The sequence below is a fragment of the Musa acuminata genome, chromosome BXJ2-6 (assembly GCF_036884655.1).
Source record: "Musa acuminata AAA Group cultivar baxijiao chromosome BXJ2-6, Cavendish_Baxijiao_AAA, whole genome shotgun sequence".
NCBI lineage: Eukaryota > Viridiplantae > Streptophyta > Magnoliopsida > Zingiberales > Musaceae > Musa > Musa acuminata.
In genome coordinates, this window is record NC_088343.1 from 9,841,898 (window position 1) to 9,860,939 (window position 19,042).

General features: G+C 42.5%; 1 protein-coding gene and 1 long non-coding RNA gene across 10 annotated transcripts; one reads left to right on the top strand and one right to left on the bottom strand.

Annotated features, from left to right (window-relative positions):
* Positions 1 to 196: 196 nt before the first annotated feature.
* On the top strand, positions 197 to 8,033 carry LOC135614711 (uncharacterized). 9 transcript variants are annotated; one of them, XR_010487670.1, is made up of 7 exons: positions 213 to 321; positions 432 to 1,996; positions 2,608 to 2,796; positions 3,069 to 3,519; positions 4,169 to 4,835; positions 4,955 to 6,912; positions 7,003 to 8,033. It is a non-coding gene; the product is annotated as an uncharacterized LOC135614711 (long non-coding RNA). The 9 variants fall into 9 exon arrangements; XR_010487667.1 differs by lacking the exon at positions 7,003 to 8,033 and having other exon boundaries at positions 4,955 to 5,129; positions 6,758 to 6,979; XR_010487666.1 differs by lacking the exon at positions 7,003 to 8,033 and having other exon boundaries at positions 432 to 788; positions 1,860 to 1,996; positions 4,955 to 6,979.
* Positions 8,034 to 8,046: 13 nt separating this feature from the next.
* LOC135583155 (probable BOI-related E3 ubiquitin-protein ligase 2) lies at positions 8,047 to 9,562 on the bottom strand. Its single transcript, XM_065112360.1, has 4 exons — positions 9,443 to 9,562; positions 9,181 to 9,257; positions 8,790 to 9,103; positions 8,047 to 8,700 (listed from the first exon to the last, which is right to left on the bottom strand). The coding sequence occupies exons 1-4, from the start codon at positions 9,496 to 9,498 to the stop codon at positions 8,179 to 8,181; spliced, it is 969 nt and encodes a 322-aa protein (XP_064968432.1). The 5' UTR covers positions 9,499 to 9,562; the 3' UTR covers positions 8,047 to 8,178.
* Between the last annotated feature and the right edge of the window lie 9,480 nt (positions 9,563 to 19,042).

Genomic DNA, 19,042 nt, shown 5'->3' on the forward strand with positions numbered 1-19,042 from the left:
TATATATATATATACATATATATATATATATACATATATATATATATACATACATATATACATATATATATGTATGTATATATATGTATGTATATGTATATATATATACATACATATATATATATATATATGTATATATATATATATATATATATATATATGTATATATATATATTTCAAGTGAGGTTGCAATGGCGGTAAACTTTGTTCAGGTTCGATACGATGCGGTTTTGGGGATCCGAAGCTGAGCTCTCGCCACTCTCGGTGCTCCATTTTGGCTCAAGACACCTCGATCAGATCGAGTCGATCGACTTCAAGTTGGTATGCTTTTCCTCTTATTTCCTCCGTTCTTGGAGTTCTTTATTTTCCCCATTCAATGATATCGAAACCCTAAATCGCTGAACTATTAATCCCGTCATTCGATTCTTCAGGATCTTTCATGGAAAGTGTCGGTGTTCGTCTCTGTCTCTTTTTATACATCAATTTTGACCCGGAAACTTTTAGCTAAGGTTTTCGGTAGTTCTAGAAACCCTGGGGTTTGAATTCTATTTCGTCCAGGCATCACCCTCTTGCGCGGAGAGAGAAGCGCGGGCGTCGGATGGCGGCCGTTGACGTTCACATTGGCTCCCCATAGGGAGGATCTGATGAGAAACCCCACCACATTTTCGTCCTAGATAAAAACCTTTAACAGGTATCAGTGCACTTTGGAAGTCCTACGATAAGCCCGGAACGATTCCTGGAGTTCCTAGAAAGAAATACTAGTCGATGGTGATCTTTGTCTGCTTAAGGTATATGCTGAACCCAAGCATCAAACAAATTTCCTGATAGAGTTTTGTTCTTGGGCAGTGTTTTAAAGCCATTTTGTATCATGAACATGAATGAAACTTTAGTTAGTGGCCCGTGACATGAAATAGTTGGGGCATTATGTGTATAAACAGCATAAATTTTTATTAGTGTATGTGACATCGCCATAGTCGGAAATCACAAGTCAAATTGTCGGGACATTGCCAACTCTTAGTCCATCTACGTAATGTGTATATATGTACTTTTTCTTCAAACCATAGTCAGTTACCAAGGATCTTTTTTTTTTCCTTGATGAATTATGACTGTCTAAGGCAATCAACTTAAATTTGGGCTCAAACCAATAATTATCTTTGACAAAATTATTCTCTTGTTTAATTCAACAATATATGAGCTTGACAAAAAGGAAGAGTTTTGAGTTTCCGACAAAAGGCTGTGAATGGATTTCGTGATTTGCATTTGGATAAGTTGTTTAGTTGTCTTTATTTTAAATTATTTAAGAATCTTAATGTTTTTCGAAACTAGGATTTTTTCCAGTTGGAAGTCCTTTTAATCTTTCTTCCAATTTAACTAATTTTGATATTCAACACCTTTCTTCCAGTTCCAATTTCTCTTACATTAACAATAACAGGTCATGTTGAAGTGGGGGAATATATTGAAGTGTTTGCAGCATATATTGAAGTGTATAATTTGAGCAATGCATCATCAGGTTATGCACATTAAAGTGTCTTTATTGTTAGCAGTTCTGAGTGTACTTGCAATGATAGTTTGAGTTGGTTTCTTATTTGTGTCATAATTTCCCATCTTATGGGACAAGACGAAGTCGATTATCTCTGGAGCATTATTGCTTAAATTTAGATTTTTCATCCTTTGGTCTAAAGATGTAGAACTACAACTTTATAATCCTATTTCTTAACATGGCTAATACTATATTGTTACAGCTACTCCCCAACTATTGTTTATTGCCTCCCATTCATCTATTGTCTTCTGAGTTTCTGTTTGATTTTCATCTTAATTTTGTTTTAACACTTATGTTGCTTGTAACCTGCATGGTGGAGCTTCAACTATATACCATCTGAGGAGTCTTTGTTATGGATTTCACCACCCTCCAACATGTACAGATAGGTATGCTGGAGAATCAAGATCGCCGTACCGGTCCCTATAATGGACTCCGTTTCACTTCTCTCTGTCGCAGGCATGATTACATAATGATTTTATTTTGCATTAAATATCTTGTGTTGAAATATCTAGTTCTGGCGAGCAAACACAAGCACTTGTTTATCATGAAGGATGCAATGTAGTTCTTAAAATAAGAAAAAGAAGTGGTAATGCAGACTCTTAGAAGACTCTTAAAAGCAGTGATCATCCTGTCCTCTAGGTCGTCATAATTTCATTTTCTCTGTGAAAGTTTACTGATATCATTGCAGGTTTTGTTTGGGATATGCTGAGCTAATTAAAGTGTATGCTTGATGAATCTTATTTGCATCCTAAATTTGGATTAGAAATTGAGTTTATTGATTTAGTCCATTCTCTTGCATGAGGCCCGAATATGACCGGAAGCCTAGTCCATGATCATGATTTAACTAATATTTATTATACTTTCATGCAGGTTTTCTTCTTTGCATTTTATTGGCTTTTTAAACTCTAACGTTCCGCTGTGTTTTCTGAAACATTTGGCAGTCCCTCGCACCATAAACTGCTGATATTTGGGGAGCCAATGGCGCACTCTAGTTACTGTTTCTATTAGAATTTGCATTCATGGAGAAATTCTTTTGTTTTCCATCAATGATTATTTCCTTTTTGCAGTTCTGATTACCAGATATCATCAAGCCCTTCAACGAGCCTTATCATCAAAATAGTTTCTGATCGTGGAGTAGGATCATCCATTGCTGGAATTTACTTGGTTCCCATAAGCACTGAGGACCATTATCCATGACGGTGAAGATCTTTTGGTAACGTGTCAATAAATTAGCTGGAGTTCTTTTTCGCTTTATGGTAACGCAGTCTTACCTCAATAAATATCGATGTTACTTTTATGCTTCAAAAATATTTTTCCAGCTTGCAAGTGAGTGATCATACTGTTATATAATAGCATTCGATGTCAAAATACTGCTCGTTGTTCGTCTTCTTTCTGTTCATTGTTGCACAACCACACGGTTTTAAGTGCTTCAAGCACCTTTGTCATCACCAGTCTATTTCTCCCGAGACCTACTCTTTATCTTGTACTAAAAGGAGACCTTGGAATTGAAGATGCCCCTTTTGAACAGGTGCTGTGACAGGGCTGGAAGGAAACAATTGCCCTGCCCACCCATATTGACCCCGCAGAACACATCACAAGCAGTGGGGCATGGCCTTCTGAGAGGGCAACATCACATTGCTTTCAAATATCTGTGTCCAGATCAGCCAGATGAGATGACCACTCTTTGCATCCCGAAAGAGGAGTCAAAAGGACATGAGAATGCGCTGAAGTCTTTTGGTGAAAGAGATGTGAGAGCTTGGAATCCTATCCGAAGTTTCAGAGTGGGTGAAAAAGAAAGGAAGGAATTGGGCAAAGGCAAAAGAGGGGGTGTGTGGGGGAGATGGAGGAATCCTCTACCAAAAGCTAAGAAACAAAGCTGGTTGACAAGAGCAACGGGTAAAAGGGCTTCATCCCATTGGAGGTTTGGCATCAAGTGTTAGGAATGTATCACATCAATCAGAGTTCTCTCTTATTCTTAGGTACGCACTTTGATATATGAACCTCTTAAGAAATCTAGAATCGTGTGTACACCGCCAGCACTTCAAGCATGATGCTTTAGGCATGTGGGGTTCAGAATTAGCATGTAGACCTGGAATATGAGTTAACATTTCTGTTATCTTAAATCATAAGGGAGTGCTTGATCTAGATCTGAACTTATAGTCATAGACCCTAGTTTGCATGTTTAAGGTTGAGAAATAAAGTCTAGTTCGAGTATACGTATCTCTAGATGGTATGCAGCAGCTGAGATAAAAATGGGTGTGAGGTGAGATAAACGCAAGTATCGGCTTCAAAGTGTTGGCAGCCTAACTCGTTTCGGGGGTATATTGAGTGACATTAGGGGAAATTTGAAGTTTTTGGATTGCAGTGTATACCAATTAGCAGGAAGAAGCCTTTATTCCTGTCCTAAGATGTGATTTGAGACTTGGAAAATAATCTTCCACATATTTCTCTGGCATGTTTTTTTTTTTCTGCATATCATAGCTATTTAGTAAATATATAAGTGATAGATCATTTTCATCTGTCCATCAACTAATCAACAAAAGGTTGGAAATTTTTACCTTGTGAAGAAGTATAGGCTGTTGTTATGCTCTGGAAAGTCCTTTTAACAGTATATAAGATCAATTACAGGAAGAAGTTAGATCCCTAAATGTTGGTACTAAGAAAATGGCCATTGAACCGGCAAGCCCAAGATGTGAAGATTTGCAAGGATATGGGGACAGCATCATGCTGGCTGTTATGAGTCCCTGTCATGTCCTCAAAGAATAATATGAATTGGTCATATCTTCTTCACCCATCCATGTCAGGTTGAAGGAATTCCCTGCAAATGGCCAACTCTTGAACAACCATCGCATTCTGAGGACCACCAGGGGGTGGGCATGAGGAAATGGAGAAAGATGCAGGACTCGGTGGATGACTTGTGTCATCAGGACTAACAGTGGATGGGGACAATAATTGCCCTCATGCCTCCCATTTAAAGCAGAGATGGTGAGCGGGAAGGAGGAGGTTGGGGGATATCTTTCAGGCTGAAGATGACAAACCGGGCAGGCATGATTGTGTGAAATGGAGACGGCAGCAACTCCAAATCGAAGGCACTTGAAAGCAACTTGTGTCGAAAGCTTCCCTGAAAGAGACCTGCTGTTCTGGTCATGTACCCTGGAACAACCTGGCAGCAAAGCCACTCCACGATACAGGGTGCAGCATCACTTCCCAACATCTCAAAATGATAGCAGTTTGGTGCTGGATTAACTTGGAGCTCACATGATCTATCTAACACATCAGGAGACCACTATCACAAGTACTTTCTTTTTCTCCTCTCTCTCTCTCTCTCTCTTTCTCTCTCTCTCTCTAGTCCTTATCTCCATATTCTTCTCATGCTTATGAAAATAAGTGGTACTTGATTTTTTCTGGAGATAGGTATGGGGGCTTCATCTTAAAGCAGAAACAGCTGCCATGTTGGCCCACATTTTGTTGATTGAGATGGAGAGATTGGAAACATGGTTTAATGGTGGACATGTTTTTCCATGGGAAACCAACTACAGATATGCTTGCAAAGCCAAGGGGGGCAACAAAATGACTTCCAATCTCACTGGTATTTACTCCCTAACCCTAACCCTCTTCTATCACTCAATTACTGCACAGGATATTAATATCTTTTAGAATCAATTACTTGTCCGCTGAGTTCTTCTATTTTACACTTTCTATTTTGGATGCTCACAAATTATCTGGTTTAGGTCCTCATATGATATATATTTCATTATAGCTTTGCCATCTACCAATAAGCTTCAATCACTTTTAGTTGGTTCATATGGATAAAAGTATTGCAAGTACTATATGTATGCTCTTTTGGTGGTGTCATAAGAGCGTGGACCATATGAGAACAGTTAAGAGAGAGGGTCAAATTAATACTCCCATAAATTAAATGATGGTGGTCATTAACTGTATATTCATCAAAGTTTGTACTTGTCCTGATGAGCATGGAATTTTTTTTTTTTTTGGAACCAAATGCTTAATGGCTTCGTTTGATTGTGATTTATTACCCAACATATCTTAGACAAGCCAAAGCCACCTAATCTCAACTGTTGCTCATTACAACCTTCATCAACAAAATCCTAATAACCCTACTAGAATTCACTAACCAGTTTGTGAATAATGATGATGATGGATGACGCTAGAAAAAGGCTAATTGTAGTTGGAACTTAATCAAGAGCATGTGACACATATCCATTGTCATATAATATTCAACAAATAATACAGATTGCAAAATTAACTTACAATAGAACATTGAAAGATTAAAAGGGGAATGGAGACCATAAGTAGATGAATCTTAAGATTTTAGCCGAAGCGTAGGTAGTTTCTTCTCTTGCAGCTAGCAATTGTGAGGATGGAGGAAAAAGTGAAAGAGAAATGGGAACTCAAAGACTTGTAATACCAGGGATTAGATGACGCTCGACGATTACACCCCATGCTTCCCACCGTGGCCCGCAACGGTGCTGTGGGGGCTCACCTGACCCGGTCCCACCAGATCAGTGCCCGTAATGATGGCGGTAGATTTGGAGGGTCGCGATCATTTCGGCAACGGTGGGTCGGTGTCTTCGCCACGCCTGACATCTTGCGTTGTCTTCTACCTGCGTTATCCTGCGTCCACACTCTGCCATCAATGCAAGATATCATTTCCCCACCTCGAAACCCTTATCGACGGTGGCCCGAAGCAGCCAGGCGTGTCTTCACCGCCTCCCATGTATCTCTGTGGTCGTATTACGAGTTCCACATCATCATCTCCTTTACATTTGTGTTCCTGTGCCAGGCCCTAGATGCTCTGCTGCATCTCCAATGGCCATGGATTCAGAGCCTTCCATGGACTATTCACTGTTCCCTACCGCATCAATCATACGCCCGGAACTCCACATGGTGTGGGTGCTCATGGAGGCCGTGGTCCTCCCTCTCTATCTCTGTCTCTCTCTCTCTGTCTTTCTCTCATTCACACACGTCCATGGCCATCCTAACCGACCTCGCTGGAATACTTACAAACACTTGGTGAACGCAAGCCTGCCTTTTCCTGGGCAGCAGACGGGTGTATAATCAGTAGAATCTCACTCATGAGCGGAATAGTATTGCCAGCAGCGGTGGTTCAGCCTCCCATGGCGTTAAAAGAGAAAAAGTAAAGATTATATTACTCGGTACCAAAATCTAAAAAGGTCTCGGATTCTTGTGGTGCAGTGCCTGCGTCATGAATAATGGTTTCCGTGGACGGAGGTGAACGGGCGGCTTCTGCGCAAGAGAAGCGAGGGAGAGGAACGTGATGATGGCCATGCTCACGCTGTCGATTACGACAAAGCGAGACGAAGACAAGCTGCGGAGCAGCAGCGGAAAAGGTTCCCATCACATGTGTCTCTTGCTCTGTACAATACAAACAAAACCCATCATTTCTTTTTTCCTTCACTTCTCTTCTTGTTCATCAACAGCTGCTGCGCTGTATCGTTCCGGTCTGGATCTGATTCCAAGAGACGGAGCGTCAACAACGCACGCTGTTGCCGTGCACTGTGCGGGTCAGCAATCCATTCTATGCTTTTGGGTCGCTGTAATCCACGAGCTAACTGCTGGGTATTGGATAGACCGTCACTGATTCCGAGAAAGAGAAGCATAGAAGAAAGGGCAGATGTTGTGTTGTGGGAAGGCATCTTTCTGCTCGTTGATCCCTCTTTTGGGGAAACCTCCTTCAGCCAATTGATCTCCAGCAACCTGTTCTACGCTTCCCATGTAGGCACAGAGCAGCACGACCACCACCTCCATCCCCACCTTCACCTCGTCTCAGCTCAGGATTACAGTGCCAGCAATCGATCCTGGTTGAGCGTGACAATGACTCCACCCATGAAACACAAGGCACCCACCCCCACTTGGTCAAAAGCTGGGTCGTAAGAAGATAAAGCCTGTCACTGCCTCCAACGGGGAGCTGCTGCCTTGAGCATATATCTTCGCCCCCCGGTGGCTTAAAATTGGGTGAGATGGGGACAGCTCCAATTCCAAGGCAAAGCAAAGCTCAGCAGACCTCTGCAACTTTTCTTTTGGTGGTGACTTCCTGGTTGCAACATCAAAAGGCCGGCCGGCATTAAAGAAAGAGAAGCTGTGGCCACGAGCTACAAGACATGGCGGAGTTTCTCCAGACAAGTCAACTGATCTCTGCCGAGCCCACCGGAGAAAGCCGAAAAGCAATTCGACGAAAGTCTGATCCCCACCCCCCGAGAAAAGAGGGGGAAAGGGATATGCTGCTCATCTCGAGGCCTCCCCCTTTCTCGATACGGATATGTGCTTCGCCGTCCACATCCATCTCGAGGAAGAGGTGGATGCAGAGTAAATGCTTGTTTAAATGCTCGCTCGCTCGCTCGCTGCAGGGATTCGCAGGTGGCAGATAAAGGTCGCCGCTTTGTCTTTTGTCTACCGAGCCAAGACAAAGGGACGCATCGTTGAAGCCATCGATGCGGCGGGTTTGCTGATCAGAGGAAGAGAGATGGAAAAATTGATTCCCCAACCAAAACAACAGGGTAACAATATTAACAGATCCCACGCCACTCGACCCGGCCGGCCGGCCTGCCGGCGAAACCCTAAACAAGGGACGACGAAGCCGGAGCGAGCCGCTTTCATCAGCACATGAAGACTTGGAGGTACGCGTTCTTGGTGGAGCCGCAGACGGGACACGTGTCGGTCTTCGACTCGCAGTCCTTGCATACGCAAACGTGCCTGCAGGGGAGCAGCAGAACGCACACGTCCCGTTCCCCGCACGCCTTGCAGGCCTTGCGCCGCTCTTCCACCTCGAAGCAGCACGACTGCGCGTCGTCGGCCGGGAACGCCGCCCCGCCGCCGTCTCCGTCGCCGCACCGTTCGTGGCCGGCGGCAGCGGAGGCGCCCTGGAGTAGGGCCTGCTCCAGGCTCGTCCGCAGGCCGCACGCGATGGCTTCGTTGTTCTTGGCCATGGTGAACCACATCTGGTTCTCTTCGCTCAGCTGCCGCACGTGCTCTTCCAACTCCGCGTTCCGCCGGCTCGCCGTCTCCAGCTCGGCTTCCTTCTCCATCAGGCGCTTCGCCGCCTGCTGCTCCAACATCGAGAGTAGCGCCCGGCAATGCCTCTTTCGCGCCTCCTCCAATCCAGTCCGCAACCTCTCGCTCTGTCGTAGCCATTTACTTACCACCATTAGTTCAAGAAAAGAATGCAAGAAGCGAGCGATCAATAGGGATATGAAGGCCTCGGAGATACCTGCACGCGGACGAGGGCGTCGATTTCCAGGTTCTGTTGGAGGAGAAGGGAGACGAGATCGCGAACGGGAGACACGGCTTGCGACGACGGAACATGTCGACCGCTGGTGGAAGTTGCACCGGACTCGAGCGACCGGCTCTGCAGGAGGACGCCAGGGATAGGGATGAGCGGCGAGAGGGCCGGGTTGTGGAGGCTGGGAAGCGCCATGGAATCTTCCCGCGCACGCTTCCTGGACCCGGATGCATTGCACGTGAACTCGCTCTGCCGACCGCTGAACCCGACGCCGGCGTTCAAGATTTGGTGTTCCTGCTTCCCTGCATCACCCAGAACACCGGTTTCAATCATCGGCTCCATCACATCAAGGTTTGTGAGCAAGAAACCGGCCGCTCACCGAGGCCACCAATCCCGCCGCCATGGAGTTGCAGGAGATCGCGAGGGTCTTGCATCATTTGTACATCATCCAGAGCTCTGTTATGAAGGAAAGGAAGAAACAGGCTGTGAGAGAGAGAGAGAGTGTGTGTGTGTGTGTGTGTGGAGAGGAAGGAGGAAAGATCGATCTTGAATGGAAGAGGAGCGGCACAAGGAAGCCCAAAAGAAGCGCTCCAAGAAAGGGAGAGAGAAAGAGGAGGGAGAAAGAAGCGTTGATGGCTCACCGGTTGCGGAAATCGGGGGAGAAAGCGTTGGTGGGATACTGCGCTTGCACGGCCATCACTGCCACATCCGAAACCCCCACACGACCCCTCCCCCACCACCACCACCACCACCACCACCACTCTATTGGTTCCTCTGCCCCTCTCTTCTACTTATGGTGGCACATATATAACGTTTCGAGAGAGAGAGAGAGAGAGAGAGAGAGAGAGAGAGATATATATACATATATATATATGTATATATATATATATATATATGTATATATATATATATTATCGGCTTCCCCACGGCACGGACGCAGAAATAAAAGAATACATACAGACGAAGCAGAAGGCTCTCAAACGTAGCGTCATAATTTCGACGGTGGTGCCTTCATCCCCTATCGTGTGTCCATCGGTCGCTTTCTTTCCTGACTGCTTCTCTCTCTCTCTCTCTCTCTCTCTGATGATAAGAGAGAGAGAGTGGGGTCAGTCAGCTGCAACGCTATGTCGGGTACTGCTGTGAGAAACGGCCGCTGACAACTGTGTCCCCCATCTCGCCATCTTTATTGCTCACCTATTCACGCTACTGTCCGAGATTTAATGACCTCCCACCACTGCCCTCAAAAGGGATCTATCAGGACGCTGTGGACGCTACTGTGGATTCACATCATTATTATTGCTTTTGTTCCTTCTCCTGTGCGTGCGACCTATGCTCAGCAGGGGAAGGAAGACCGAGTGGGTCAAACGAGGAAAGGCTACAGAGACTAGCGAGAGGGAGAGGAGAGAGAGAGAGGACTCACCGCACTACATGTTGCAGTAAAAAAAACTGATACGATTCCCTCGCACTATGTCGACTGCTCCTGTTATCAAATCATAGCTCCTGTCACTCACTGCTCCTCCTCTGCTTTGGGTCTTACCTTTCCCTTCCATAAACAGCATCAACATGTACCAGTCGTCAGTGGAAATGACCAACCCCTACTGTCCCAGAACGAGCTTTTCTCTTCTGTGTCTTAATTAGGATGCAGCACCACCAACACCATGTTAATTTGTGGCGTGGCTCTGCGCCCAGGCTTTTGTCACCATCACTCTGTTTGCCTGTAAGACAGGGCCTTTAAGGTTCTCCCGCATGAAACGAGTCACCAATCGACTCCTATTCCCCGTCTCTTCCCCCCTGTTTTGGCTTTATCTTATCCCGACTTCGCTTGTGCTTGCCAACTCTTCGCTCCAAGCTTTGGTACGCGGGAGTTGAGTTGAATATTTCCAGTCTACACTGCCCTCTTCCTGACACCATTATGTGACGGCAACTGACACATACATTCGAGAAAAGAAACCATTAATCTGCTGTACACACGAGAAGCGCAGGAATGAGTGGGTGGTGTTCGCATTAACGAGAGACTAGGATGGCGAAAAGAAATCCATGTAGTTGGAGGTGTTCTCTCTCTCTCTCTCTCTCTCTCTCTCTCTCTCGTGCGTGAATCGGCAGCAAACAACACGATCTATCTAGACTTCTCACACCATTGACCAAAATGTTGAGACGATGGATGGATGATGGTGGTGGAACGATTAAGAAAACGGGTCCAATTATACACCCACCAAGCTTTCGAGTCATTGGGCGGGTTTGAGATCCGGTAAACACGTTGAGATCTTGAAGGACGTGTTAGAATGAAGACGGATTCGATCTAAAATAATTACACTTATTAAAACCTTAGCTTCTTAGGATTACTGGTCATCTAATATTCTTATCATGATGTATATCATAAGGTCGAATTTTACGTGTATCCCTAATTTACAAATGTTTGATTAAAAAAATAATTATGTACTATTTATAACTTGAATTTACATCATCTACGCAGATTTCGTTCGCACGTCAGGTCCAATATGAATTCTCTCGAAGGTGTCAGACTTGGAAACTACGGTCTACCGGAACATATGTTTTCGTCCCATCCCACCCATCACGTCTCTTTATCCCTTCTTTGAAACTAGTGTCTTACCGGTGATTGGAATCGAGACAACACGCGTGTTTTGGAATGATTTTAACTTTCCGAGTACCAAATTGGAACACGGAATTGAATTGAAGGTTACACAGCCACAAACAAGCCAATGAGTCAATCAATGGTAGGAAGGTCTAGATTGTATCAAAAGAGTTGTTGTTGATGATGAGAATGGATGATGTGATTCGCCTATAGGATGAGATCCTATCAAGACACAGTTAGAGGTTTCCTGGGGTTAGTATCGATGCACTCACAACCCCCGACGAAGATCTGCACAGATATTGAGATCAAGAATGGGCTTTTCAGCTCAATCCTTTAAAATGAACATTGTAAAAATATATGACTAACCTTCCTTGCATACCAAAAGTAACATTTTATCCGGAAAAAAAATATCCCATAACATATATTCTACAAGGGGACAGTTCATGATTATCCTTCATACACTCTTGTCCATGTAGAAGACAATAAGAGGAGGCATCTTCGGACTTGCCTCTCTATGTTGATTGGGCTATTACATGTTGAATTTATATTGGAATGAATATTTCTCCAATCGTATCAATAAGGGTGGCACTCGTTATTAAAGCTACGAAATCATTATCTCGCTACCCCTATTTGATCCCCTCTTTCATAGGCTATTGCATATACATACATACATACATACATACATAAAAGAAGGTTCAATCCTTGTACATGAAATATGCGGAAGGTCAATATATGCAGTAGTATGATGGCTACATCATCATGCTTCATTACTGTTTTTAATGTGTTATCCAACACAATGAGATGGCTAAACTAGACTCTGCAGCTTTTCTTTATGTGCCCGAACTCTCTTCCTAACCTATCTGTTCTGCTTCAAATTATTGAGCTAACACCATCATCCTATACAATAATACCGTGATCTTAAGCACCAGAATGTAGGGGTGAGCATGGTTTCGGAACAGCCGATTTCAATTTAACCCACTAGTTTCAATTGAAAAAAAAAAAGATTTGAACACAAATAAATAGCGTATTAACCACCCTATTATAGACCCTATTTATGTTTTTTTTTCATATTTAGCCCAGTTCGAAACCGGGACCGAACCGTACCGCTTCAATCCTAGTTCGTTTCGAAACTGTTGAACCATTGACATGATTCGGTTTGGTTCCAGGCTAATTCGATTCCAGTTTAAACCGAATCATAGTCACCCCTAGGCAAAATCCCACCAGTGTAGGCTAACACCAATACCCTTAACTTATTTTAGCTTAAATCATGCATGTTTGAGTCCTTGGAGTTTCAATCCCAAAAATTCCACCATATTGTAGCATCATCTGAAGTATCTAGATCCATGGATGAGGAACCATACGAAACTCAAAAAGAAAAAAAACTGGGTTTGTGGGTAATGCTTACCGAAGACAGGCGGGTGGGATTCATAAGGAACTTTCATTGATCACCTTGAGGATGGGGACGAGGCGAGTGCCGAACCAAATGGTTCGTCCGGGTCGTAGGCGACGGCTTTGTCGCCTTCGCAGGGCGACAAGATCTCTATACTGTCATCAAACTCATTGATCAACTGTGAGTAGTGAATACATTGTCATCAACAAAAAACCAGAAATGAATTGATGAATAAGAGAATCAAGACCTTCAAAGAACCAGCTTTACTGCTGTCACTCCCAAGAACATATCGATAGTTTAAAGCATCAAGCAGCCTTCAATTTGTAAACAGGCCTACCAAGCAACCAACATCCACACAAAGTTTGATACGGGGTTCTTCTTCAACCACAGTGTATGCCGATAGAACCTACAACTCAATTATAATGTACTCATAAACCAAGGTATTAACTTACAAATGAGGAATGGTACCAGAAACAAATTAGTGTTACCTTGTTTTCATATCGAAGAACCACACAGAGAGTAGCAAGCTCAATAACAAACAATGAAGACCTCTTCGGCTGGAAATCCTAGCTGCAGAGAGCTGATGTGTTATCAAGAACACAAAAGCCAGCTATAGAAAGCATCTATGGAGAAAAAATATTGTGTCATGTGCGGAGACCACTTAGAGATGCACAACTCTGTGATGCCAACTTCACAAATGTGGTAACTCATTTATCACCAGATGATAAAATATAGTGTCAAACAGTGTGACTTTAATGGGTCTAACACGACTGTAGAGAAATGGCAAATCTACGACCATAGCATAGCATGCAGGAGGATTAGGGAAAACCCTAATAAAATATTTCTTTGGATATCACAACAAAACAAATAAAGAACTGCACTTTACTAACTTCTGGAGAAAACAACATAAAGAAGATTATAAGAGAAGAAAGGCAGTAAGACATTTAACTGATCACCATATTAGATATATCGACATAACTGAGACAGCATTCAATAAATAAAATAGAAAAGCAACTATCCTGTTGACTATTTCCAGAGCTTTTCATTTATATCCAATGCATGACCAGCTTTAACGGAAATTCTGCCAGAGGAAAAAATATATATGTCCTCTAAAAGGCAAGAGATGATATTTAAATAGTTATCATATTCCTTCAACATCAAATGCCACTACCATTTTTCAGTCATCAAAATTACCAAATACTGATGCTAGACGCTAACCTGATAACAACAATAGGAGGCTATGAACAAATGCTTATATTTTGCATCATGGCCAGCACATACTGAACCTCTGATCATCATTTTCACAGAATATCACATCAAATAGTCCTTTCAATCTCAAAATCTCAAAAAATTTACTGAAAATAGGTCTCATAAAATATGTCCTATACGGAATATAAACCTAAGAAAGTATGCTGGCATTGGTTATTATGACTATGGGGTGTACAAGCATCTTGCTATGTTTGTTTCAAGGGTAAATATTGCAGCAAACAATGCATTACATATTGAAAATAATATAACCACGAACCAGTAGAAGAGGAGATAGCATAAAGCTTTTCATCTATCTTGGTGCATGATGAAAATGAATGTTTTACATGTTATCCTTCATTTTTCTTTCTTATCATATTTCAGAAGACAAACCAGAAGACAGACAGAGAAAGACATCCATATATTCCAAAGAAATCCTACAAAAATTATTACAACCTCCTCTGATGGTCAATTCAGACAACACAAATGATGGACATATACAACTCTCATTCCAAAATGGTTCAACTACTCTCAACCCTGTCATGCTGAGGTACTTTGTTTAGTAATTTTTTGTCAGCAGGTGGGCACCAACCTTAAGTACGAAAATACAGGAAATAACATTTCCACATTAATCCACCGTAATAGGTTCAGAAATGTTTTATCTCAAACATCAGTATCTACCTACCCTTTTCACTCCTAAACCACCAACACAAGATGTTATCTGAGTGAGCTGTTCTCCAAAGAGGCCAAGAAACATCATTAGAATCAAATATCATTTAGTCTAGTCACCCTGAAACATTGAGAAAATTGAAGTGCCATGTTCAATGCTAGAATGATCTTAGAAAGGCCTAAAGAATCTGTTAGTTACAACATTTTGAATAATACACATATATAAGAATCTTCTCAGCACAATAAACCAACATCAAACGTCATTTCCTCATGCCACTTTCTAATTCACAGTTACCTACACTATTGCACACACAAAATGATGAATGGTTCATAATTCAGATCACTAAAAGTAAGAATCCATTTTCAGAACTGTCATTGCAAGACTCACCAAATTGACTGATACTGATCGATCTCAACTAACCAAATTTTAGCCGATTTCGCGGCTCATAGCTGAAATCAACAGAAAACTAGGAAGGACATGATAAAAGTCACTGCAGCATAGTCAGCTGTAGCAACGATATCAAGAAGAGAATGACAAGGACGTAGAGGATATGAGGATGGATGCAGTAATGACAATCAATCACCACTCTCACCGGATGCCACTTGCAATTAGGAGTGTAAATGAGACCACAAATGAGCAAATTCTTGTTTGTGTATACTTTAATCAAACATACAGTTGTTTTCAGCTTGACATGATAATAGGTCATTGATAAGACCCTTAGGGTTTTATCGTAGAAGAAGAGGGAGAAAAGGGATGATCACTTCGAGGGGATCGACCTCGTACGGTTTGTCAAAAGACTGGATAATAGGTTAAAAGAAACAGATACATACCTATTTATAGAGTTCCACCCAAAGTCCATCAGAACTTGGACTCTTAATAATAAATAAATATTAAATAAACCCCTATCTAACTCTAACCGAACTAAACAAACTCAACAAAACATTATTCAAAAGTTCAGAAAATAAAGGGATCCTAACAATTCCTCCCCCTTCAAATCAGCCTTTTCCTCAAGGTTGAGCAGCATCAAACTCGGAGAGTTTCTTTTTCAACACTTCAGTCACAGGGTATCTGCGGCGCATCACAACCCGTTGATCAAGTAAGTACGGTCTCCACTTCTTGATAGTGTAAGCAATAGGTTGGCCTTTCGGTATAATAGTCGTTGCAGTCTTCTGAAGAACCCTCTCCATCCGATGGCTAGTGGCAGTTGTGACCTTACTTCCACGTCTTCTCTTTAGGATCACCTACTTTCCATTAATAAAAAAACTTCACGATTAGTTTAGAAAAATTCCAAGAAACATCGCTCAAGGTTGATAGCCATTCCAAGCACCACTTCGAAGTCTTCCAAGGGTAGCAAAAAGAAGTCCACAAGCAAATCTTGACCCTGTATAATCAACTTTATCTTCGAACATTCGCTATCACAAGTTAAAATTTGTCCATCAGCGACCTTTACTTTGAATTTGTTACAGCCTTCGATGTGGTAGGCCAATCGGTCAGCAACCTTACTATCCATAAAATTATTAGTGCTACCAGTATCAATCAAAACTATATCATGATGATATTCCAAAGTTCCTCCAATTTTCATAGTTTGCGGGTTAGAATAGCCGACTAATGCATGCACTGTATGTATGATAGGTCTAACATCTTCATCAGAATCCATACCTTCATGATCGGAGTCCACATTGTTAGCTTCTGATTCCTCCCCAATTGGTTCAATTATCAAAAGTTGCTCTTGTTTACATCGGTGCTCCCTACTCCACTTTCCATCACAGTGCCAACACAAACCCTTCGCTGATCTTCCTTGAGTTCTTCTCGGGTTAGTCTTAGGATGTTAGGGTTTCGGTTGGGAATAGATGAGGCGGGTGGCTTGTTGATCATCTATTTGTTGTCACTTCTGTTTTGACGATTTTCCCTACATATTTTTTCTTCATGTAAACGTGCAAATGATATTGCGACTGTCATAGTGCGGGGTTCGCGAGCTTTGACTTCACACCGGATATCTGGATTAAGTCGTTCGATAAATGTGCCCACTAGTTGTCATTCGGACCAATCTCTAGCTTGATTTGACAATCGTTCAAATCTATTTTGATATTCTAACACTGTGGAAGTCTGACGAATTTTGATGAGCTACCCATCAACATTCTCAAATTCAGATGGTCCAAAGCGAATAAGAAATCCTCTTTTGAATTGCTCCCACGAGGGAACCCTATGATAAGCTTCGTACCAATCATACCATTGGATTGCATCTTCATCTAGCTGGATTGAGGCTATTTCCACGTTCGATTCTTCTGGGATTCTGTGAAAACGAAAAAAAATTTCTGCCCCAGAGATCCAACTGGTCGAATCTCCATCTTCCCATCTTGGAAATTCTACCTTCATGCATGGGTAGCTTGTCTTTTTCTTGATTTCTTTTTCCCGTGTCTCTAGAACGGTTCAATGTAAGACTTGAACTTTCATCTTGTTGAAGCTTGTTGAAGCTCTCCAATAGACTCTTTTTGAAATCATTAAGTGCTTCCTTGTAGCTGGTTCTCAATTCTAGTTTCCAAGGCTTCCAGTTGAGCTTTCACTGAATTATCGATAGTCATTGCATAGAACTGTAGATCTGTAATCCCCGACTCTTGTTTTTGTTGTCTAGTCAAGAGCATCAGCACTATCTTATTTGGTGTAGCTGTTGTGAAGCTTGGATTGAGAGCATGAGGAATCGATCGCTGCGAGGACGCTATTGCCGAGGCTAGGAGGCAACGGTGGTGGCACGACTAGGAGTGGCGTTAAGGGCGTGAGGGATCGCTGCGAGGCTACTGAGGAAGCGAATGCCGAGACCAGCATGAGGGCTTGCTGTGATCGTTGCGCACGCAGTTGGAGGCAAAAGCGTCGCCTGGAGCGACTACAACTGCGACACAAGGGGAGGCGGCGAGGCTCATGGCTGGGAAGCGAGTGTCGACCGAGACAGTGTTGAGGGCGTGGCTGGGAGGTGGTTGCTGTCGATGCCGATAGCGAAGAGGGGAGGAAACAGCAACGGCTGCGACGATCGTGGTTGCCCTGTTTCGATCACCATGAGGAGGGATGGTCGAGCGACTGCGACTGCAACCCAAGGGGAGGCAGCGAGGGTTCCGGTTGGTAGACGAGCGACAATGGACTCTGGCTGGGAAGCGACGATGGCAGTGATCGCTGGCCGGGAAGCGACGACGGTGGTGATCGTTGGCCGGTAAGCAGCGATGGGATGAGGCGCCCCTTTCTCGCTCGAGCAGGATGGGGGGTGGCTGCGTGCTTCATTTTTTTTTTTTTTTTGTGAGATGATGATGGCTGAGACAATGAAGTGATATGAGAAATTGCAACAGGAACGTCGAAGATTGCTGCTCTGATATCAAATAATAAGACCCCTATGGTTTTATCGTAAAAGAAGGAGAAAAGGGATGATCACTTCGAAGGGATCGACCTCCTAAGGTTTAACAAAAGACTGGATAATATTTCATTGATAGGTTAAAAGAAACAAATACATCCCTATTTATAGAGTTCCACACATAGTCCACCAGGACTTCGACTCTTAATAATAAATAAATATTAAATAAACCCCTATCCGACTCTTATCGAACTAAACAAACTCAACAAAACATTATTCAAAAGCTAAAAAAAAAAAAGGGATCCTAACCATCATTGGTGATACCATATGTCACAAAAATTCATTAGGAACAAAATAACATGAAACTTTTTTGAGCTAATGGTGATAGGCCACTTACTTTCAGCAAAAGTATTATATAGTATGTGCAAAGGTAGTGTAGAAAGTCTTCAAATTTGATTGGAAGGCCTAAAGAAATTAATATTATAACTGACCCTAGCAAGGATCAATAGAGGTGCTAAATCTTTACATTGTCATTTACTTTGCCACATAATAATTTGACTGATCTACCACCTACCTACCTTCGTAGGTTCTTAATAAAGTATCAGGGAATAGGACAAGCATTTCCTTGATTATCCTTCCAGAACCATTACAAAATTATTCCACGTTAAAGTTTTCTACTAAAACATAGTAGAAAGTTTGTGAAGTCAAAGCCATCACTTGTCTAGGAAAATCAAGCATAGTAAGTATCAAACAGAAAAGTAAAACCAAAAGAAAAACACTCCTGTTCCTTCCGTAAAATTTATATTACCAATGCTCCAAGAGTGAAAATCTAAAGCTTAACAAAAAAGATTACTTGAAGATGAGAAGGCCACAAAAGAAACAAAGATATGAGTTTCAGATAGGAAGAAAGGAACGATGAAAAGACAGAGAAGTAACATAAAAATAAGGGCTGCAACACCATCAGAATAAATGCATATGACAATCAAGAAAGTGGCAGTAGAAAACA

Excerpts from the sequence above, each read along its gene's own strand:
- LOC135583155 (XM_065112360.1), bottom strand. The coding sequence starts at position 9,498 with ATGGCCGTGCAAGCGCAGTATCCCACCAACGCTTTCTCCCCCGATTTC. Across the intron at positions 9,104-9,180 it reads CGGCGGGATTGGTGGCCTCG|GGAAGCAGGAACACCAAATC; the intron begins GTGAGCGGCCGG and ends TGGGTGATGCAG. Across the intron at positions 8,701-8,789 it reads ACGCCCTCGTCCGCGTGCAG|AGCGAGAGGTTGCGGACTGG; the intron begins GTATCTCCGAGG and ends TGGCTACGACAG.